The 24,825-nt window shown below is 39.9% G+C and overlaps 1 protein-coding gene across 1 annotated transcript in view; it reads left to right on the top strand.

Moving 5' to 3' along the window:
- Positions 1-24,503, top strand: part of SIM1 (SIM bHLH transcription factor 1) — a gene marked incomplete at both ends in the record, with an annotated part of 47,119 nt that extends 22,616 nt beyond the window's left edge. Inside the window, 3 exons of the mRNA XM_084262427.1 lie at positions 15,042-15,207; positions 21,986-22,391; positions 23,773-24,503. Of these exons, the coding sequence (XP_084118553.1) occupies positions 15,042-15,207; positions 21,986-22,391; positions 23,773-24,503 (1,303 nt within the window). The remainder of the gene's footprint in view (positions 1-15,041; positions 15,208-21,985; positions 22,392-23,772) is intronic.
- Positions 24,504-24,825: the final 322 nt, after the last annotated feature.

The raw sequence follows: 24,825 nt of genomic DNA on the forward strand, positions 1-24,825 counted from the left end.
TTCTGAAGTGAGGTCTTCCCTCTACATCATGGTGTTCTTGCTAGTTTTTATTCATACACACACAAACGTGGCATTTAAACATGGCCTAAATTAAGTGTTAACAAATAAATCTCCTTTGTCCGTTCAACAGTGGCAAGTATCTGTTTAAAATCTAATTCTCCTTCCCTCACCTCTCTTTTGTACTTTACAGCACGGGCCAGGCTCCAGCACACATGTTCGTACTCTGCAGGTTACTTCAGAGGCAGCCCCTTTCACTTTGATGACACTATTTATGGAGGCAGGCATTGCTCTGTGTGAACAAGGGTATAGAGCCTGACCCTTCTGAAGGCTTGGGATGGATGGAGTCTGGAGTCAATCACATGATCTTTAACACAGACAATTTATTCCTGTTGTTGTGTTTGGTTATCATCCACTTAGCTCAATTAAATCACAGAAGTCCTGATTTACTAGAGCACTTGAGCACATGGCAGGCTCTAAAAGTGCTTAGACATAACTTTCAGTACATGATTATATCCTAGTGAATTCAGCTCTGAAATTTATAAAAACCCCAAAACCCAAAAAACCCTACCCTTAGGCACATGCTTAGAAATAAGAATATTCCTTGGCTTTGCCAAACAGAGATTGCTTGAAGGACATGTTTGTTGCTGTGTTGAATTGGGCCTAATAAAAAACAGCCGTAGTTTTTCAGCTACAAACCACTATGTATAAATCTTGGGGGCAGCAATGTTGAAAATAACAGCTATTATCTACTGAAGTTCCAGTGCAACCATGGAAACTCAAATGCCCGGCCAGCTAAAGTTTGGCTATACCCCTGGCATCGTGTGAATATTTTGACATAACCTAGAGTGAAGATCTTAAAATATATTTGATGTTCTTACATCTGTGCTGTTTGTTTGAAGGCGAGCAAGCTCTGAAGGCAGCCTGTTCCCAAGTAGCCTGTGGCTTTCCATCATCTCCGTACTATGTTTGGCAGCTGGTAGCCTAGGCTGTTGCTATAGAAAACTCTCTCCCTCTGACTTAGGGCCTGGTTAGCTGAAATCCACCCAAAGGCATCGCACGCTATTATTCTCTTGCTGTCTCAAAAGGGTGTTTTGTACACAGAACAAAGTAATGTTCTTTAATGACAGCTTCACCAGGCACATCCAGGCAGAGCATTTGCTCAAATAAAGGCTGGATTTGGGGATAAATAGCCTGATAGCATTCTCCCAGTTGCAGCCAAACTGCTGAACAGGGCTCCCCAAAATAATTCCGTTGATCCTAAGCTGCGAGTGGAAGAGTTAAAGGAAAAGTCTTGTCTTCTGAAAGACAATCAGCCTCCTTAGTGCTTTCTAGCCTGTGAAAACCAGCAATGGGGGTGGGGATGTGGCTTCAGCCCAAAGAAAACCACACGTCTGTGTAACTGATCTGTGCACAACTGGGTAACTTAACGTGGGAATATGCAATTAGAGCTTCCATGATGGTATCTAGTGAGTTCAAGAAAGCGATAAGAGAGATGGTGCGCAGCAGGATTTGTGCGGGTGTGATACTCTGGAGTTGTGTTCTGGTTTAACCCCAGAAACCATTGGAAGGGTAACAGTGACAAAACTCATAGGTTGAGATTAAGACAGTTTAACAAGGAAAGCAAAAGCCACACAAGCAAACAAAGCAAAGCAAGGAATCCATACCCCACTTCCCATGGGCAGCCAGGTGTTCAGCCATCCCCAGGAAAGCAGGGCTCCATCACGCATAAATGTTACTTGGGAAGACAAACGCCATCACTGCATTTGTCCCCTCTTCCTTCTTCTTTCCCCAGCTTTATGAGCTGAGCATGACAACATATGGTATGGAATATCCCTTTGGTCAATTGGGATCAGGTGTCCTAGCTGTGTCCCCTCCCAGCTTCTGGTGCACCTTCAGCCTCCTTGCTGGTGGGGTGGTGTCAGAAGCAGCAAAGGCCTTGGCTCTGTGTAAGCCCTGCTCAGCAGTGACAAAAGCTTCTCTGTATTATCTGCACTGTTTTCAGCACAAATCCAAAGCACAGCCCCACACCAGCAACTATGAAGAAAATTATCCTACCCCAGCCAAAACCATCAGTTGCTGTGTCTGTGCTGCAGAATTGGTTACCACAAGTCCAGTAAATCTCATCCTTTATGGATGGGACTTGGACACTGGACTTGTTGCACAAACCTGAATCAAATGCCCACTTAGCCTAGCTGTAGATTAGCTGTACTGTTGGTCCATGGACAGTTGTAGGATAGCAGCGGAGTTGATCTGCATGTAAGTTGAGGACATATTTATGGGAACTTTCAGTGGCTTGGTCAAGGACACTTCTAGGCATCTGGCAGTCCCTGACAAATGTGCATGTGAAGCAGTGACAACAGAGTGGCTGAAGCCAGCTAAAGCCCCTGCCTGTCGTAGTCAAAGCAAAGATCAAGAGAACAAAGGTACTAGTCCGATGCTAGATTTGCATTTCTAAAGAAGATTGCAGCTAGATGTTAATTTGTTTTATTAAATTATTTTTATATATTTTGTAAAGGAGTTTTAGAAATGCCTGGCAAGTATTTCACTACCTGTAACTATTCAACTCACTGGAGGCTTATTCTTCAGTTTCGATAAACTGGCTTTTAACATGGACATGCATTTCTGAAACTGTGTATGTTAAGGGTGAGTTGTTGTTAGGAGTATGACAAAAAGCATTCATTACCATTAAAAAGCCTATTTTATGAGTTTGATAGAAGGCATGGGGCTAGCGGTAATTGTGCAATGTATGGTGGTTTAGTTTACTTTGTAGCTCAGATGGTCCAGGTAGACAAGCATCTTGTGTCAATTTTAATATTTAATGGATCCATTTAGCAAATATAACAGTGCATGATGTATTCTTTGAGGAGACAGAATCAGCAATTACCAGGAAAATATGAAATAAAAGTAATACTATGTGATGTCTTATAACTTCACAATACTAGCTTTTCTTGCTACTTGTCTCCTGTTTTATCAACCTGAAACACTTATACATTGCGTGCCTGTCAAAGCTCGACGACCAAGCCTTAGTCCATTATGAACAGAGCCTTAGACCTGAGTGACAAGTAATGTGAGTGAGATTTGGCTGCAGTAGACATTTGGCCATGGGTGGGAAGGAGCTAAAAGACAGTTTAAAAATCAGGTACAAATAATGAAATGAGAAAACAAGTATATTAATTCATAAATAAAAAAAAATATCCCCAAACCCAAGGTATTTTCCCCAAATGCTAAAATCCCACATGCAAGTCCCTTCCTTCCTTCCTTCCTTCCTTCCTTCCTTCCTTCCTTCCTTCCTTCCTTCCTTCCTTCCTTCCTTCCTTCCTTCCTTCCTTCCTTCCTTCCTTCCTTCCTTCCTTCCTTCCTTCCTTCCTTCCTTCCTTCCTTCCTTCCTTCCTTCCTTCCTTCCTTCCTTCCTTCCTTCCTTCCTTCCTTCCTTCCTTCCTTCCTTCCTTCCTTCCTTCCTTCCTTCCTTCCTTCCTTCCTTCCTTCCTTCCCTCCTTCCCTCCTTCCCTCCTTCCCTCCTTCCCTCCTTCCCTCCTTCCCTCCTTCCCTCCTTCCCTCCTTCCCTCCTTCCCTCCTTCCCTCCTTCCCTCCTTCCCTCCTTCCCTCCTTCCCTCCTTCCCTCCTCCCTTCCTCCCTTCCTCCCTTCCTCCCTTCCTCCCTTCCTCCCTTCCTCCCTTCCTTCCTTCCTCCCTCCCTCCCTCCCTCCCTTCCTTCCTTCCTCCCTCCCTCCCTCCCTCCCTCCCTCCCCTAAAAATCCAGTAAGATAAGATTCATTTGAGAAGTGTTTCTGAAGTATCATCTCATGGCTGCTTTTGCTTTGTCAGTAGATAATGGCACATTATGGCTCTCAGGGACAAAGCTAAGGAACTCTGGAGAAGTGAATTATAAAGACTTTCACTGTAGAAAAATCATGTTGCTTCTGAGGAAGGTGAAAGCCATGACAAGAAAAGACTAATTTGACAAAACAGAAAGTGGTCTGCTGTAAATGGGACTTCCTCACCAGGTGGAGGAGGTCATGAATCCTTTTGGACTCAGCATGCCTCTTCACCAAGGAGCCCAGCTGATCAGAAAAAGCAGACTGGAATGATGGACAAGCATGCTGTGAGGTATGCAGATAGGACATTTCCCAAGGAGGAACAAACGGAATGGACAATAAGCCATTTTGCAAGCACATTGTTTTCCTCAAATAAACCATGCCCAGATTATAGAAGTTTATAGAGAAAAGTCATCATAGAAAAGCTGATTTATCTTTTGAAGTGTTCACCTTAGGATCTTAGGAAGGTTGTCACAAAAAAAGCGCTTTAATTACGGGAAACATAGATGAGTTGATAAAATCTGAAATATTAATAAATTAATTTTTGCAGGAAATTATTAGAAGCCAGGACCACTCTTCACTGCACAGTTTCAAAGGAGCTGAAATATGAAATTGCTTAACTAGCATGGTGTAGAGTGTACCATAAGATCAGCTATATAGTATCAGGCACATACTGACAGTGACCATAGCAAATGCTTTGGAAAGAGTTTAAAAATAGGAGAAGCTTCCCCAGCACTTTCCCTCAGTCTTCAGTGAGTTCACATGACTTCCTAGAAAGAGGTGAGATCTTTGAATGTGCTAGCTGTTTTGTGGAGGTTTTTTTCTCTGCAGACAGATCTGATTACCTTTTTGAAACGACGTGAGCTTTTGCCAAGGAGGAGCAGCTTAAGTAAATGTGGTAGGAAAGGCCTCATTTTGCTGTGAAACTGCCACCTTTCAATTCCTTTAACAGCCTATACCTCTTGCATTAGAAAAAGCAGTGAAAACTGCTTCCTACTCATTTTCTGTATGTTACCTACAAGTTACAGGTCTTATTTTGTTCCCGCAGTCACCTGTTTTTCACCTTGAGGAGTCTCCTTAATTGTTTCTCATAGAGATACCGTTCCAAGCCCATCGTCCTTGCTGTCCCACTCTGAGCTTTCTCAGCCTTTCAGATGGGACGAGCAGAGCATACAATATTTGAGGTGTTAGTGCATGAGGGACTTGAATATGGTATGAGGTATAATCCTAATTTTATAATCCTCATTTACTGTGTATTCAGTGATATGTATTTTACATGCAGGGCAGTCGGTGTTATCAATGACATCTGTGCAATGTGATGCATCCCGCTTTTGTGACGTGCCTCCAAATTTCCTATGTGAAGCATATGAATTAGAGGATTCTTCATCAAAATGGAGTTTAAGGCTAATAGTTTTAGAAAGAAAAATCTGAAATTAGGTTTTAAAGACCACACTTAAGCCCCTTAGAGGAGACATTATGTGCCTAATAAATTTGGGTTCATAGCTACATAATTGTCTTTTGTGGCTTCTGGACACCAAGAAACAGGACTTCTATCTAACTTTGTGCCAACTTTTCCGTTACTGTTACTTACAAAACATAGAGTGATCGAGCCTGGAAACTATCTTGACTGTTTTAGCCCTTTTCCTTGCCAAAAGGGCACAGGGCTGCTTCAAAGGTCTTATCTCTAAAGAAGTGCCTCAATTTTAAAATGAAAACAACCAATATTCTTAATGAAAATCATGAGGAGCTCCTTTTGCTTCTCCTTATCGCATACCTTAATGTACTATAGGAATCCTTAGGATTTAGAAACCTTTAAATTTATAATCTCTGTCAAAAATCATCAGCAACCTCTCAAATCCTTTTGTCCAAGCAGATCATATACCTATCTAGCATGCTATTGCCAATAATTTCCGCTTAGTTAGGTACACAATAACAATGGTGTTACATGTATTCAATCAAATATTTTTATTCATAGAATACATCTCAAATTTATTTTAGCAGTTTAAATAAGTGAGTTTAATGTATATTTAGCCAAGCATTACAGTAGTGAAGGCTTAAGTAGATTAGAAATAAATGAATCCAATTAAAGTACACGTCTGTGAAATTTGGTATGTCATAGGCATGAATGAACTGTTTACACAGCAACTATAAAGAAATCATTAATGATTAACTATCTGGAAGAGGTTTAATCAAGGATAAGTAGTATAGGACATAGTTAAAAATATTTACCTTGAATACATGCGGATCCTGAAATAATAAAAACATGCTTTGCATCACCAGTGACATGAGTACTGGTCTTGGGAAATGTATTTTTTTACCTGCTGGAGATGTGCAACCAGGGGCTGCAGCTGAGAGCTTATTAACATTAGCTATCCCATGCACTGATAGTGGGAGAGTGTTCCTCCCAGTAGTAAGCTTAATAGGTGACATGAACACAAACATTTCATAGACGTGTTTTCTACAAGAACATACTATTACCATCCCTTTCAGAGCTCATATCCGGTAAAGTTGAGGTAGGGATTCTCAGAAGTGATCAGTGCTGGGCTAAATTTGACCCTACCCACCTAAAAGTCCTGTTGGCTGCCTTGAGGGCAAGCTCAGGAGAGTGCCAAGTGCTTGCTAAAGCCCCATGAAACATGATTTGTCCAGCATGACACCAGAAGTCTGTGGGAGGGTTGAGAATTTAATCCAGATCACTTGGCTGCTTAAGACACCTTGTCTTAAAGGTGTCGGAGGTCTATTTTTTAACACATAAAATTACTAAGAAGTCCAAGATGGGAAAAATCCTCCCTGCACAACATCCATCTGTTGCACTGTCACTAGTCTTGACTTTCTGCGAAATGGAAACCGGTTTAGAGGGATATGTGAGAACTCATGTTCGTGAGGTATTAATTCCTACAGGGTTGCAGCTGCACTGAGGTGACACTGGTTTTTACGGAGTGGTGGGAAGGGATTAGTCAAAAAAACCCCCCAACCAAACAACCTAGACTTTTTAAAGTCTCATTTGATGGGCCTTTGGTGTATTCAGAAACACTATTTTGAATGTGCAAGTGAATTTAAAACAATGGAAAACTTTAAATGATTGCAAAGAAGCCATCACAGTCATTTTAAAAAGTTGACAGTATGGACTCGAATCACGGAGTTCTGCAAGGTTAAACATGCCTTCAGATAAAGTATTTCTAACTATTTGGTGGAAAAAAGTAGTAAAAAGGCATCACAAGCTATGTCCCTCTAATCCAAATTTCTCATTATCATATACAAATGTTTATATTCTCCTGCCAAATATATTTCTCCATTTAACATGGCAAGCACTGAATATACATCTAACAAGACCTTTAGCCAGTTGTGCTTGCAGGCATCTTGCATTTGAAAGAAAGCACTCCTAGTATAAATGTATGTTGCAGATGTAAATTCCAGTTATTGTATTTTATTTATTTGAAGCATTTCTTTCAGTGCTATCTGTAACTGAAAGTGTTATATTTGGATGTATGTATATATATATGTGTGTATTTGTAATCAGCCTAGAATTCCTTAGGCATTCTACTCACCAAAAATAAAAAATCCCTGGTGCATATTTTCCTTTAGAAATCCAGTAAAAGCAGGCAAATACAGTGTACAAAGGGCTCCTTTTGGAGCCAGTGGTGGCTAGACATGTGGTTGGGAATGACAAACTGCACCTTCAGACTGCCGAAAACTCTGCCACACCATGATTATCTTGAGGCCAGGTTGTTTTATTTAACTCCAACTGACAGTTAAATGACTGCATTCTGAGACGAGAAACCAGTCAGGGAAAATATATATGTATAATTCCTCTGACAGTAGTTGTCTAGAGGATATCCTCAAGCATTTATGTTAAATGATCCATATAGGAAATTTTGCGCTTCAATTTTCCTGAATGTGTCAAATCATTTAATTAAGCTTCCTGGTTTGGATTGCTCTGTCTCTAAAAGCACATACAGAAACACGATACCACGTATGTGAATCTCGTGGCTGGAGAAGCTGTAAACTTTGACTCAATGAGATGTAAACAGCTACCCTTGCCTATGCTATTTATGGTGACAAATGAATGCCTGGAACTTAACGGAGGGATCCAATGTGCAGATCTCGTACTTCTCCAACTAGATGCGTTGCATTAACCGAACTAATGATGAACAACCACTCAAAAGATCTCTGGAGGGTCTTTCCAATTGCTTTGGTGAGCAGTAGGTCAGGCCTATATGGGACTTCTCAGTCGAGAAGTTTCAGAAGGTAGGATTGCTAACATCATCCTAATTACTGATGGAAAAACTGATGGATCTCTGATATCGCACAGCTGAATGTCAGTGTAGTGTCGTAGCAAGCAGTGAGGTTCAACAGCTTTTTTTCCCCACTTTGTCCTGAAATTTGGCTTCCTGCATGAGTTAAGTGAAACCTTCTTATTTTGACTGGTTCTGGAAGATGCTAAGGGGATTGCATGAACTCCTGACAAGTCTCGTGAGCAGACTGAGGCCTTTGTAAACATTTCTGAGACATATTGTACATGAATAGAGGACACAGCAGATGAGGAAATTGTCTGTTTTGTTGTACCATCTGCTGATTTAGAAAACCATGAAGATGACAAACAGCCAGAATCTGTTCTCTTTTCACTCATCTGCTGAATGGCACTCTGTTAGCATTACATGAGCCAGAGTGTGGAAATGTTAAAAGTTGCAGGCATTGTTTAAAAGTAGAAGAATAATATATTGCAGTATTGTGGTCAGACATGCACGAGGCAGCGCCAGACTTTTACCACCTTCATGGCTGATTTTAACTGAATCTCAACAACTCAGCAAAACAGCCCAAGCATTAACGACATTAACACCTTTATTGTAATCTCATAATTTCTATTCTGTGTTCTGTTAGACTGGCAGAAAAGCTGACAAATATAATTTTTTCTGATTTTTAACTAAAAGAAGTGCAGAGTACATATGCCCCTTTCCATAGATTTCCCAGTTAAACTAGAGGGAATATTGGACATATATTATGCGTTCAATAGAAATAATAGTGTAAGCAATTAAAAGTACACCTTGTTTTCTTTGGCATGATCAATGCTTTCCACTTTGCTTCAGTTGTCTGAATGGTTGTACACATGATGTATGACTCTGCTGCGTTAACCTCATCTAATGCTTTTGCTTTCAGCTTGTACTTCATGAATTACTTTAATATGCATGAAGAATTACATGGGTGTAGGTTGTTCAGTGTTTTTCAGGTTTAGATGGTCACACAATGCCTTTTTATTCTTTATTTGCTATAATTTCCAGTGACAATGTGATTGTTGCATATTGTTCAGACTATCAATTGAAAGGCATCTAAGAATAAGAGTAAGATGTTTCCAGCTGTATGCTGATATTTTTATTGCTGCTAGAGAGAACGAACTAGAAGGCATTTCTAATACAATGCCATAACACCACATTTGAAAACTGAATTTCTGTGAATCTTCTTTAAGGTGTCTAAAGGTAGTGTCTTAGGACAGAATTAAATACACTGTAAATACCCACCTTTTGGTTATCTCTATTCTCAGTGACTGCATATGTAGCTTATTATTCCTTTCTGGCATATTGTGGCATTAAAAGGATGCTATTTCTTTTGGCTTTTGCAGAATTTACATTTTTTCTTCTATTTTAAAGGTTTTCTTCTTGTTTGTAAGGTTGTGCTGCTTATATAAGATCTCTATTCTGGAGTCTGGTTGTCCTTCTTAAATTCTTTTGGTTGAATCTGGGTCTTTATTCTTCTCTAATGGATGTAATTATTTTACTCCTTCCTCTGGATACATCCTGTTCATCTGCTCTTTCTATTTGAAAGCATTTTTCAGGGCTTAAGTTCTCTTCTGTTCCATGGCCAACATGTTTTAAGTAGGAAATCTTAGTATCTTCAAAACTATTTAGGTCTTTAGCTCTCTATTGTTCATGTCTAATCACGCTTTAGTTTTTAGATTTTTCATTAAAGTAGTTCTAACTTTACCCTAGTACTTGAAGAAACACAGCTACAAAAAAAAAAAGCCTGGCTTGTCTATATAGTTTTAGTTTGTCTTCAGCCACACTGTGCCCACTGGACCGCTATCAGCAGTGAGTCAGCAATGCTGACTCACTCTTTCCTCATCTTTTTTCCTTCTGTGATAATTTAAGCTAGGATAGACTTAATTTCCTTCAAAGTAGCTATGTGGGGCTGTGCTTTGGATTTGTGCTGAAAACAGTGCAGATATTACAGAGAAGCTTTTGTCACTGCTGAGCAGGGCTTACACAGAGCCAAGGCCTTTGCTGCTTCTCACCCCACCAGCGAGGAGGCTGAAGGTGCACCAGAAGCTGGGAGGGGACACAGCTGGGACACCTGATCCCAACTGAACAAAGGGATATTCCATACCGTATGATGTCATGCTCAGCACATAAAGCTGGGGGAAGAAGAAGGAAGAGGGTCATATGCAGTGATGGCGTTTGTCTTCCCAAGTAACATTCATGCATGATGGAGCCCTGCTTTCCTGGGGATGGCTGAACACCTGCCTGCCCATGGGAAGTGGGGTATGGATTCTTTGCTTTGCTTTGTTTGCGTGTGTGGCTTTTGTTTTCCTTGTTAAACTGTCTTAATCTCAACCTATGAGTTTTCTTGCTTTTACTCCCCCGTCCCAGTGCAGGTGAGTAAGAAAATGCCTGCGTGGGGCTTAGTTGCCATCTGAGGTTAAACAATGATGCCTTCAGAAAAGTCATATAAACCCCCCCCCCGTTTTTTTCAGTTTCACAGTGAGCTATATCCACATGCTCAATTGCCATATTTGTGCAAGCCCTTTTATCATGCTCTGATACGCCTTTGCTGTTCTTTTTTGGGTCTATCTGGTAATGAGTCTTATCTCTTCCTCAAACTTTTGTAAGACAGACTGCTGCCACCATGTTTTATATTGTACATCTTGGCAGTGGTAGAAGGCAGAAAGTATCTTCTAAAGCTGAATTGTGAGAACTGTTTACAAAAATGTTGGAGATCCAGCTGATTTCCTCTTCCAAATGCTTTTTTGCTTCAGGCTTTGTCCTTCTCCACCTATGCAGCTTGCTATAGCTAGATCCCTTTAGTAAAGAATGCTTTGTGTTCCACTTTCAGATGCTTTATTGCTGAGAAGTCCAGTTCATACAGCCGTCAATCCTCTATTTTTAGTACATCAGTAAGTGCTTTCAAAATTAGGCTTAAGCTTTATAATGGGCATTGGAAGAACCAGAAGCATGGCACAGAGCAGAAATGTTTCTGGGACTTATATTTGAAAAGAAAATGGGAAGCTGCATATTGTAGTTAGCAGATTTTACATTTTGTCTTCTGATTTCTTTTTGCTTACAGCGAAGCATGATAATCTAGGCTTTAGGTGCCTGATACATTGAGCATACTGGTCAGATTCTCATATGGGGAGAGGAGACAAGATAGAGGAGAAATAATGCATGTTTAGAAGCATATGCTACCAAAAGCATATGCATCCAAGTCTTTTCAGGAGTCAAAGAGGACCTAGAATTCCCATCTAACTGTGGATGGAATGGCTGTTTCCCATCATGAAAAGGTGGGGGTCTTCAATGTGTTTCCCTTTGCAAAGAAGTATCACTTTGGTCTTGTCTGGATTCAGTTTGATCCAGCTGTTCTTCATTTAAGAGCTAATTTCCTGTAGTTATTCTGATGTTTTATAGTGATGATAGTTGCATCAGAAAATGAGATAAATAGTAGATTGTCAGCAACATACTGTTAGCAATTGAACACATGCCATATCACTCTCTCTCTCAGCAGTCTTATGTAGATAGATGTAGATTGTATGGATCCCTGTGGGATCCTGAAGGTGAGGACCTCAGAGGAAGAGGCTTGTATCCACCACCTTTCTTTGAATTCCGTGTAGAACACAAGATGTAGTACTAGTGTGATGCTGGGACTGTGTAAGAGAGGATTTGGGTGTCCTGAGAACAGAAATCTGGAGATTACAGTTCTGTGGTTGGCGGAAGTTTTATAAATTCCTCCAGGAAGTTGTCATAATTTCCATCTGTAGTTTATGTACCACCAGGAGCCCTGGTTCCTCTAGTCTTTTGCCTCACAGTGCATATGGATATACTCAGACATTTTCAATTCTTGGTGGAACATCTTCTGCATCTGACATTGAGACCACAGGACCTTTCCTCCATTTTTTTTTTTAACTTCTGGTATTTATCTTGGCCTGTTACTATTGGTGTTCTGGTGTCTATCTTGGCTCTTCTGAAGGATAGCTGTGATAGGATAGGGTTGAGATGGTAGTGAATCATGCCTCAGTGACGCAAAAAAGTCCAGGTGTTTAATTTGCATGGAGAGCACAGAAGTATTCTTTTTCTAAGGGGAACCTTTGCATTCAGCAGCAAGAACTTCAGATAATTTTCTTCTTATCCTTTGTTTAACAATGTTATCATCTAAGCAATTGGCTGCAAATACAGCATCAGTGTTTATTCTGATGTGTGATGTTCTGGGAGGGTGACTCCTCACCAAGGACTTAGAAAAGTAACACACGCAAGGTTCTGGTTTGCCTGGGGTTTTTCATTTTCATGACCTAGAAGCATTTCACAGTGCAGTCTCTGTGATTTGGATCGTAGAATCACAGAATCGTAGGGGTTGGAAGGGACCTTGAGAGATCAGTGGATTCAACCTCCCTGCCAAGGCAGCTCCCCAGCTCATATTGCACAGATAGGTGTCCAGACAGGTCTGGAATATCTCCAGAGAAGGAGACTCCACCACCTCCCTGGGCAGCCTGTCCCAGGGCTCTGTCACCCTCACTGTGACAAAGTTCTGCATGTTGGTGCGGAACTTCCTGTGCTCCAACTTGCAGCCATTGCCCCTTGTCCTGTCTCCACAGACCACTGAAAAGGGGCCGGTCATTCTCCCCAAAAGATGCTTGGCCCTTACACAGATCGTAACAGCCGGCAAGTAGTGTTGGAGGGACAGTCTGTGGTCTGAATACCGGGGTTGTGTTTTGTTCAATTTTTTTAAAACTCTTCTGCTGACATGAGAAAGCAGCAGACTGTGACCGTGTGGGATAGACCAGAGACGGGCAGGTAATGGCAGGAGTGCAGAGCTATCGATTTTCCAGCAAAAAGGGAGGCAAAAGGAGGCAAAAGCGTTGGTGGGTTCACAACTGAAACGGAACCTCCTCCTATCCGTAAGGCTGTGAACAAGATGTCTACTTGGTTTTGATTCATTATAATTTCTGGATGTAACATCCACATTTGATGCCGACTTCCTTTTCTTACAATCAAATAGTCAGGGGAAATGTGTATATTTGGGTGACAATTATTATTTTTTTTTCCAGAACTATTGATAACATCTCATGCTGGTGTAGTAGTTAAATATAAAGATTAATTGATGCCCTTTGTTTCTGACATTTTGTATAATAAAAAGGTAATTTGGTAGACCTTAATCGTGAAGTTAGATACTTTGCAAGTCAAGTCAAGGTGTCTGGATGGAAATTCTGAGAGTAACCATAGGAAAGATTAATGGTTTCAAAATTTGCTGATGAGCCTTACCTGTCAAATAAGCCAAAGCAAATCCCTATATGCAGGTGCTTTAACTGCAGGCAGAATATTTAAAATGCCAACATTATAGCAGAGGCCTACCTCTATTAAAACCAAAATTTGAAGAAATGACCTCATTAAGAAGTAATTTCACATTACAAGACATTAATTATATGTGGTCACTCTCTGTCTGCTATGGACGGGAAATAGTGCAGTCAGCACAGTTCTAATGTCAGTGATTTGTTTTCCTGTGCATTACGTACATGGATTTGTAAACATTGTCTATATTGCCAAAACCCCTAAGGCTCTTCAAAGAAGTTCATTGTTCATTAGGTGAAAAAAAAAAAGGTTTAAAAAAAATAAAGTGTAGCACTGGCATGAATTCATTTGTTTATTCCACAGGTTTATTTGTGGCTGTTCAAAGAATCATCCTGGTTCATTTATTTCAGTGATTTATCAAATTCATCCTTCTGCCTCTGCCTTTTATCTGAAAGCATTCCAGTGCACTAAGCTGTGATTTGCTCAGGTTGTGGTGCAGTTCCTTTCTAAAAGAAGATGTTAGACTGCCATGGCCTACAGCGTACTGTTGCTAAAGCTGGGTGGACAATTTGTTATTAGCACAATTCATTAAGGATGAGTTTTTAGGTTTAGATGGGGTATGGGATAATGTGTGACTGTTGCCTCCTTGATTGCTTAAGAGAAGCATTATTCTTCTTTTGCTCTCCTACTTCTTTGCTGACTAACACAAAGGAAGAGAAAAGCCATGAATCCTTCCTCTTTTTCTCCAGGTAGGTAAGTCAGGAAGAAACTCTTGCTTCGCTCTCTTTTAATAAATCATTGTCAGAATGGGTTCCTTATGACTACATGGAGGCTGGAGAGCTCATTTCTTACTCCCTCGGGTATCGGCAGACACACAGATGTGTGCAGAGGGGTGCAGTCCGATCCATATGCCCTTGTTATGCTTAGTAAGACATTGTGAACAATGCAAATTTTCCTTAATTTTAGGTATTCATTAGAAAGTTTGAAGAAAATAACACCAAACTTCACAAACTGCTGCTACACCTAGCTTGCCAAAGAAAACCTCTAGTATTTTGTGAGTGGGGCAGAGAGCATTTAAATCACAAGATTTTTATTTATTTAGCTGTTTTCTTTGACTGGTAAACTTCAAACAGAGGAAGAAACACTCACAAGACTTGTAGAAGAACATGAATTCAAGAATTTGCATCAATTACCCCAAACATTAAAAAATATAACCTTGAAGACAATCTATGTTCCATAAAAAATTAATGTGTTCAATTTTTGTAGTCATCTATGTAGGCTGTTATGTGCACCCCCCACGTGCATGAACACACACACACATGTGGTAAGTTTGTAGTTGTACAGCTAAAAGAGTTTTAAGGAAAATGTATCCTGTTTACTGCTTAGCTATTTGATGCAGAACTGTAATATAAATCTCAGAAATTTCCATCCCATTGGTTTTTATTACTGAAAAGAAGAGATCAGGATGATAACAGTTGGATGCAAAAAGCAGTCATATTTCCAGTATAAAAATAGTGCTATTGTTTAGTAAGCTATACTTCTTAAATGTATTAGGGGGGATATCCTGGCTTGCCTTTTCCTTAAAAATATCTTTCGTTTCCACCCCCTACTAAGATGGAAGGAATGTTTCCCATTAAGATACGAAGTGAGTTTGTTTTTCACTTTTGCCTTTTATATAGGGATACTGAATATAAAGGACTGCAGCTCTCCCTGGATCAGGTCACTGCTACCAAGCCGGCATTCTCATACGCAAATTCAACTCCGACCATAACGGATAATAGAAAGGGAAGCAAATCTCGCCTCTCGAGCACAAAGTCAAAATCAAGGACATCACCATACCCACAGGTAGCTGTCTTTGAAAAACGAAATTAAATCTTTTTTAATATCTTGATTTTGACTGCTATTTTACCCAAGTAATTAGAACAGGCCAAGGAACATGTTACTCAGTGGGAATAAAGGATGACAGGTTATAGGATCTTTAGACAGCAACATGTTTCTTTCAACTGTTTCTAGAAGGCTGGAAACAGTTAGGTTTCAGCATGCATAATAAATCATCATCAACAACAATAACAGCGCAGGGCTCAGAGTTAATGAGGAGCGACAGAAGGACAAGTGAAAATGTTGGTTTTGAAATACTTGGTTTGAGAGGATTGTGAGAAATTTTGCCATCTGAGAAAACTTGCTTTTTCTTACTTACTCTTTAATAATTCCAACAGATCTAGAAAGTTGTCAGCTGCTTGACAGCAGTTTAGTAATGGAATCTTAGTCAGAAGGAGTGAGTTTTGAGGAGGGAAAGCAAGAAGCTAGCTCGCTGAACTGAAACAAAAAAAGGCTTTCTATGTACAGAGCTTTGAATGGGAGAAAGAGCGAGGAGGATTTCATTATCAGGCCTAATGTGGAAGGAACATGTCCCCTCTCAGAAAACAGACTAGACTGGAGACTGTCTGAACTGGAGGCGATCTAAGACATTCGTGCAACTGGTTTCTGCAGACAGTGCCACTGCACTGGTGCACTTACAGTGTCAAGCCTTTAAATCGAAGAAATCTAGTTTGTTGAAATTATGTTTACCACGTAAGAATGCATGTATTACAGCCCTCATGCTGCTACATCCTGTATAGAAATGTATACATTCATGATGTAACATTGAAGAGTACAGTATTTAGCTGATAATGAATTTGATGCCTCCATTTTTTCTGTAGGCACAATGTGTTCTAAACTATACTCTAAAAATGTAAAATGTGATCACAAGCATCTACTTTGCTTCCTGGGATTTTTTCTTTTTCCCCTCAAAAGTATCAAGAGTGAGAAATTCAGTTAAATGGTATCTGCATTTGGTACAGAGAATATTTAGCCGAGTGCCTAGATGGGAGTTTTGAGAATCCAATTTTTCCAGAGGTTGTTATCGCTTTTGTTGTTTAATCATTTGTTCACATGCATTTCTGTGGGTTGTTAAACAAGAATCTCTCTCTTGAATTCTCTTGAATGCACCACACCACACCATTTTAATAAAACTGCTTTAAAGCATCAGGAAAGATCTGCAATTAATTGTAAGTTAGATTTTTAAGATGACTATCTTTGATTTAGTGAAATTACCCCTTACCTCCCCTTACACAGTCCTTGCAGAAGTCCTCATTTGCTAGCAGGACAATGTCAACTGAAGACCTGTTATCCTCCCACATCAATTTGCTTTCCCAAAGCGTGACTTTTATCAGTACCTCTTTCTTCTCTTTGCCACCAGGAAAAAATTCCAAAAACATGCAGTGCAATATTGAGGTTCTGTTTATTAGGGTTTGTTGTCTGAAAGCTCAGGATGTTTAGTCTCCAGTTTCATTCTGCATCTTCATTACCAGCTGCCTGGTAGTAAAGTCACAGATTTCATCATTCAAAAAGAAGCAGCCGTGCTAGTTGCCAATATCTTGAAAAATGGTCATACCGTTCATTGTAGCACATCACCACAAGCAACACTGGCAGTTTGGCTTTGCGTCCCTCTCATCCTTCTCCACCACTGAATAAACTGTTGAAAGACTAAGAAAAGCTGTTGTGAAGAACATGCAGCAGGTGGTATGGCCTGTGTCCCTCAGCCTCCAGCGCACGTAATTTGCCAGTCAGTTGCGGTGAATTAGTGTGACTCAAAAGCCACGGCTGAAAAGTGAGGTCATGGGTTTTGGCTTACACAGGAGCCTGGCTTTTGGTGGAGGAAGGAAGCAAGGAAGTTTATTAGTAAAATAATGGCAGCAGGCAAAGTATTCCTTAATGGCACCTAGGAGATTTTAAATGAACATACTTATATTCTTCTGGTTTTTTTTTTTCTTCTTTTTTTTATTTTTCTTTTATTTTTTAACTTTGTTTCACTCTCAAAAAGGGAGTCCTAGCCTTTATTGGGTAACAACTGAGAATCCTCTCCCTTGCCAGCTGCATGCCCCTAGACAGCTACATGAGATATGAACTGCATGAAAGCCATGTCAATAAATTTTAGCTGAATGCTTACTACTGGGGTGAAAAGTGGATGTTTTGGTCACCTAAGACAGTGTTAATGTTTTTATTTTTTCCTCTAATCTTATGCAATAGAAGACATTGTGCACTATGGCACTTGTAGACTCTTAAAGTAAAAACTGAGTTCATTAAATTGGAAGCATCAGTCAGCGTCTGATTAGCACTGACGTTAGTACTGTGGACTAGTGGATTCTGTGAAATCAGCACCAGGCAGGGGAAGGACAAGCAGAGAGAGCAACCCAAAATTCATGACACAGGATTTGCCCAGACACTTTGAACAGTGTTCATTTAGCCCTGTCCTGCCAGTGAGGTGGAGACCTGAAATAGGAGGTGAAAAAACAGGAGGGACAAAGACTTGATAGAGGTTTGCAGAAAAAAGGGAATTTTGAGTAGATACCTGTAGTCTTCCCCCATAGTAATAATCTTTGTGAGGGGGTCCCAAATGTAGCCCTGGACCTCATTTAATTTGTGTTCCCAAAAAATAGCCCTGGACCTCATTTATTCTGTACACAGGAAATAACAACAAGAAAAACTTTTTTAATTGTGATCATCTGAACAACTGCTTTGGAGTTTAATCTCCCATTAATGATGATTGTTTAAAGACAATATTTGAAACTGTCTGTTGTCTGCCTCTACTGGAAATGTTTTATGGTCAGATCTGGATAAATGTTTATTGCTTCATATCTCAGTTCTTGGATTAAGATTATATATATATGTATATAAAATGAATGCACACATACAAGTAAGGATGTACCTAAGATCCCTTAGATGGAGGGATTTGGGGTGTGTTACAGCATGCAAGAATTTTTGGAAGAGTTTTCTCTTGTAGGTGTATATTAATACACCTGATCTTGTATTTGATTTTACAACTTCTTTAAACAGATAGTCAGGATTAATTCTGGAATCTACTTCTGTTTGGTCATATCACCCAATGGGGTAAAGGTAACAGGGTCAGGCGGAATTCTAGTCAGATTTTTTTGTTTGTTTGTTTGTTTGCATTTCTTCATGTAGCCTAAAGGTTTGGCAACTTCTAGAGGATTAAAAAGCAAAGCAAACCCCTCTTTTTATAGTAAACATAACTCCTGATCTGGTGAAGAGTCACCAGCAGTGGGGGTTATTTTAATGGACATGCTGTATTACTTTAATCTAAGCCTTTCACCATCTGTTCTGCCTGTAATAGTGAATGCAAAAAGAACATATTTTACATTTCAGGATTACATTAGTAAAAAGTAAGATAAAAGTGATTTAAAAGCATGCATGTGTTCTTAGTACAATGCAGCTTGCATCTGTGATGTTTTTTCTCATGGTTAAGATGCAAATCAAGAGGAAAGCTGCTAATGTTAATGTAGTGAAAGTTTTTCACGGAAAAAAGGGCTCTGAGAGGGTTTTGCCATATATTTAATGTTTATAATGATAAAAAACTAAGTAAGCTGCCAGAAAATTAGGTATCTATGATACCTATTGTTTGAACATCTGACGTGGTGTGTTGAGCTGGCTGATGTTGCTGTGTACAACAGGATGAGCACTCAGGCCACTGAGACACCCGTGGGAATGGATAGTCAGGCAAAAGAAAATCATTAAATTGCCTCTTGCCCTAACACACTTCCATGGGTTTCATACTAAACTTTTCTCAGGCATGGAATTTGTATTTTGTTATTTCCTTGCCACTTCAGCCCCCCTGAAGTTTTTCTTGGAGTGAATCTAACCTCACCCCTTTCTATGTCTGTGTTTATCCCACTGGTGCACTTTCACTGAGATGGTACACTGGGTTAGCAGTCTGGAAGACATTTCTTGTATCTGGATGTGGCAATTCAGTTCCCAGAAACCTGCTGGAGGGACCATTTAATTAATTAATTGTTGTCGTTTATGCCAGAAGATAATTCAGAAATCACCTGAAATTTGCCTGTATGAAGTTCTTTATCTAACTTCTGTCAGCTGGTTAAACTGTCAAAAAATCTCAAAAGAATAAATTCTGCCTGATAACAGTTAGAAGGCAAAAATTAGTGGAAAGGAAAACATTTCTGGTGAGGCAGGACCAGGATTGAAAAAAAATTCACTTATTCTAATCTGCCATAATTCTCATTAAATCTGATTCTGTTTTCTATCGCCTTTCATCACTTGACATATGGGAGCCTAATTCTGACTTTAGGGATAGTGTTTCCACTCCCATTTCAGTAAAGCAGTATCTTTGATCATCCTTTCATTTCTCCCCCTTCAACACGTCACACATGCCCATATTTGGAGTCTCCACCTGTCAACATTAGATTCCCCTAAGAGGCAGTAGTAGAACTGCAGCGGTAGAGGCGGTCTGACAATGCCAGATAGAGATGTGATTAGCTTTAAAGGGAATTAGACATATTTTTGGCCATAAGAATAAGCAGTCATATCAAACCTTGGTAGACAGCGTGGGCCGCAAGCAGTTCAGTGTTAATTTAATTCTGTTTATGGCCTCACAGCTGCTATGGGTCAGATCTCAAATAATCATAATGTACATCAAGTAGAAAGCGTATGCATGAAGTATTGTTGGTTTTGACTACATGGCTATAGGACATAGTGCATTTCTGATGTGCTAAACCTGTACCCTTTGAAACTGTTTCCTTTTCTTCAAGAAAAGTGCACAAAGACATGTGCAATTGTATCCTTTGTGATTAGGTTCTAGGTAAGGGGCGGGGGGGGGGAAAGCAAGTTTTCAGTTAAATGGAGAAATTCACTTCGAGAGAAGCTAGGTTGGACACTGAGGTGTCCTTAGAAACAGAACTAATAGAAGAATATTTATTAGGTCTAAATGAAATTAAGAATTCTCTGTTTAGAGCAAACTCTGACATGTATTATCATCATAAACTGTCGAAGAATGACATGTCATTATAAGAATATTATTATAAATTAATTTTTCCTTGTCTTACTTATAAATAAATACGTACTATGAGTTTAGTCTTTAATAAGAAAATGAATGAATTTTTTAATTTTTAAACTTACATTTGCGCTTATATTATATTTCAGCTTAACTTTTTAAAATTATAAATGTCAAATCCAAAGCGAGTGCTAAGAACAACTCTAAAATTCAGAACAGGTACAAAAGTAGTTTTCCTTTTGTAAATTTTCATCTTAACTGATATTTTATATATAGTCAGGATCTTGCTAATAATTTATAATTTTTTCACTAGAAATGATTTTATGTTTTTGTCAAAAAGTTTCCTGTAATTCAGTCAGCACTTATTAAGATATCTTTATGACTAAGCAGTTTGAAGACATTAGATCTGAAAGGATAATAGAAGAGTTAGATGTTCTAGTTCATCACATGATATTGTGATGGCTGAATAAAGTTAAATATGCTGAGTTACTGGCATTTAAAAGAACTTTTTTGTGGCTCTATAACGCTCTCACCTCCGTGCAAAATCAGATTGATCCTTTCATCTTCAAAACCTTGTGATAAATATGGTGGTACTAACTTGCTGACCTCCTCCATATCTACTGGTAGGCTTTTTGCCTATAGGTATTCTTCTGACAACTAATAACAAAATATAATCAAACTCTTCAAAGCCATGATGCTTTCATTCTTTCCTTTAAATAACTTATTGTGTTAACAAACAGTATTCATAAATATAAACAGGAATATTGAAGAAATATCCAATTAAATCCCCAAACCAAAGTAGTTCCACTACTGATGTTGCACAGATGGTTTAAGTTTTTGTAAGTCAAACATCTGTTCAGTACTTTCGATTGGTAAGTGCATAAAACCTTGATCCTGCCTGATAATGAGGAGTTTCATAGCAACTCAATCTAATGAAAAGGAAGGTAAGCTTATGTTTTCAGGAGAGAGGCCTAATGCCTATTAAAAGGAAAGGCAGAGCGGGCATCTGGAAATCAGAGTGATGGAATGGGAGAATTCCAAAGTTTCATGCTGTAATACATTGATTTGTGACATGAGTGTGGGGTAGTGAAGAGGTGAGTATACACAGCTTTGGTCTCATCCCAATCTGTAATCACGGATGAAATTGATTTAAAGAAGATCCATGAAGTTTGATGGTTCCAATAAATAAAGATATTTTAAAATGTGATAGCTAAATCAGCTAAATCCTAGGAGGTTTAGTAAGCATTCTTTTTTTTTTTTTTTTCCAAAAACTTACCTGAAAGTTTGATATGTGCAAAATAGAGGCAACCCTTAGGAAAAAAAAAACAACTTGCAAACACATTCAATTTCAATTTGAGGTGCAAGAGTGCTCTGGGAGTGCTGTTCTTTCAGCTCCTTTTGAAAACGTTTTGCCGAGGAGCACTGGGGACCATTGCTGAGCACAGGGACTGGCTTCCAAAGCAATAAGAAAAATGTGGACATATTTAAAAAAAAAAGAAAAAAGAAAAAAGAAAACAGAATTGCAACATGGGTGTCACCGTGCCTAATATTGCACATCGTAAAGGAGACGGCTATTAAGGACTTTCATGCGGTCTGTCCTGTCATCTGTGAGACCATGATGGAGTGTTGTACAGGAAAGGACTAGGAGTCCAACCAGAAGGTGCAGATGTGTGGGCACGCTCACAAAAATACCCCCATCCCTATTCTGTGCATGCTCTCCCTTTCCAGTGCAGATACTTGCAGGCATAGTAATTTCCCACTGCTTCTCCTGTTTTGCAGTATTCTGGATTTCACACAGAGAGATCCGAGTCTGACCATGAGAGCCAGTGGGGTGGGAGCCCTCTGACTGATACGGCTTCTCCCCAGCTACTGGAGCCCGCGGACAGACCCAGCTCCCAGCACCACGATGTCTCCTGTGCCTACCGACAGTACTCGGACCGCAGTGCTCTCTGCTACGGTTTTGCACTCGACCACTCCAGGCTGACCGATGACAGACATTTCCATACTCAGGCCTGTGAAGGAGGCAGATGTGAAGCTGGCCGGTATTTCCTTGGCACACCGCAGCCGGGAAGGGAGAGTTGGTGGGGTTCTCGTTCAGCATTGCCTCTGACGAAGTCATCCCCTGAGAGCAGAGACGTGTATGAAAACAGTATGCCCCACATAACTTCAGTGCACAGGATTCATGGTAAGAGAGAACGAGGATTTGCAGAAGTGGCACCACCATCTCAGATAAAACAATGTGGCATATGGGTGCGGCTATTTATGTGACAGAAAATGAGAGACTCTTGATGAGAGACTCAGTGACTCTCTCCTTGTCTCGGAGATGACATCTGTGAAGATGAGGAATAGTTTCAGTTCCACTTGAGTTTTACAGCCTGTCTTACAATTTTTTGTATATTTTTGTAAAACATTTTTTTTTTGTCTTTTTTTTAGCCTGTGAAATTAAGGTGAGAATATCTGACTGGTGAGATCTTAAGGATGATCTTAAAAATACCAACAATTTTATAGACTTGACAGTAACGTGTTATTTATTTGAATTAATATCAAACTACTTTAAATGGAATATATTTAGCACAAAACTAGTTAGAACTAAACCCAAGCTACATATTAAAACCCCTTAGAGTCTTTGGAGAAATTGTTCTCCAAATGTCTTATTTTCTTGTCACTGGTTATTAGTAGATTATGTAAGTTTTGGTGTTTACTTTTATTTAAAATATGCAATTTAAATTAACGTTTGCTTTTGGTTTTAGATGTTTTTCCCCAGCTATAATTTTCAGTGAATTTGAATCTCTTCATCTTTTGAACATCAAACCTGAAGCCTTGCCTGGTGCCTGGCAGGTTGCAACATCAGTGCATTAGCAAAACATCTTCGGAGGCTGAAGCTGATCAAAAATTTACAGTGAAAGGCTGATCTTGGGTTAGGAAAATTCCAAAGGTCCTTGAGTTTGAAGTGTAGACTGAGAGTTGAAAGACTGCAACTGACCCAAAAAACAGAGTTTAAGGTGTAAGGACAAATGTAGCATTAAAAAATTGCTTTTCTACTAAAATAATCAGTTAAGACATAGATTGCATCTGAAGAACTCATAAAAGCTAATTACATTAGTGTCACTTCAGTATCTCCATTAGTAGCCTTTGTTGATGCAAAGAGGTAGTGAGGAGTCAGGGCCTGATCATCAGTACCTAGGGCACTTTAACATGCTCTAGGGTATCCTGCTTGGCTTGTACATACTCCAGAAGACACAGACTCCATGTAGAGTTGGTGCCATATCTGCTGGGCCTATGCAGATGGTTGGTTACCATGGGGTGTCTCAGCTTATGCTGGATGTCTGTGTTGAGATGTGTAGATCTCTGTGTTTTTTTCAGCTGTGTTACTTGTTCCATGCGCAGGAACTGGAAACTAGTGGTTGTTACTGAAAGGCAAGGTGTCTACTATGGTCATTTTTGGTGACTTCGTTACAAGCCATTTGTCTTGCTTTTCTGTTGGTAAAATAAAGTTCAGAATCCTTGTTCTTAAGATCTCTTGCCTCCTTCAACCTCAATGCTTGTCCCCTTTCTCTCTTTCCTAGGGAGAGGACACTGGGATGAGGACAGTGTCGTTAGCTCACCAGATCCTGGCTCTGCCAGTGAATCGGGTGACCGATACCGTCCTGAGCAATATCAGAGCAGTCCACATGAGCCCAGCAAAATTGAAACTCTAATAAGAGCCACACAGCAAATGATTAAAGAAGAAGAAAACAGACTACAGATGAGGAAAACGACCCCTGACCCACTGGTATCCATTAATGGCACGGGGAAGAAACACGCTATCTGTTTTGCAAACTATCCTCAGCAGCAGTTGACAGGGGATGTCTGCCGCGTCCCAACGGTTGCCAACACTCCTCCCTGTGAACACATCCAGCAACGAGATGGGAAGATTATGAGCCCACATGAAAATGACTATGACAACAGCCCCACAACACTGTCTAGGATAAGCAGCCCCAGTTCTGACCGAATATCCAAATCTAGTTTGGTACTAGCTAAAGACTACCTGCATTCAGACATGTCCCCTCATCAAACCCCAGGGGACCACCCAGCAGCCTCTCCAAATTACTACAGCTCCCACAGGCAGTACTTTGATAAGCATGCTTACACATTAACTGGATATGCCCTGGAGCATCTATATGACACTGAGACCATTAGAAACTATTCATTAGGCTGCAATGGATCACACTTTGATGTAACTTCTCACTTAAGGATGCAGCAAGATCCAGCACAAGGACACAAGGGGACATCCGTTATAATAACCAATGGAAGCTGACACTTTTTTTCTAAAAACTTTTGTTCTTTAAAAAATAACATTTGAAATCTAATTGGAAGATGTTATATGTTTTCATGCCCTTGTCGTTACCAGCATTTGATGTACCACAGTGCACTAGAAAGAATAACTTAAGGTTTGGTGGGATAAGTTAGTTAACACACATTAATTTAAAAAAAAAAATTAAAAATGCACTGGCACGCAAGGTTAAAGTGAATGGAGCTGAACTCAAAGTTGGTGCATGCAAGGTGAGGAGGATGGAAGAGGTCTAGGCAGGGAATGCTTGGGGCAGGCAAGAGAAGCAATTTACACACTGTGTAAGAGG

Source organism: Gallinula chloropus, assembly GCF_964237585.1.
Source record: "Gallinula chloropus genome assembly, chromosome: 3".
Lineage (NCBI taxonomy): Eukaryota > Metazoa > Chordata > Aves > Gruiformes > Rallidae > Gallinula > Gallinula chloropus.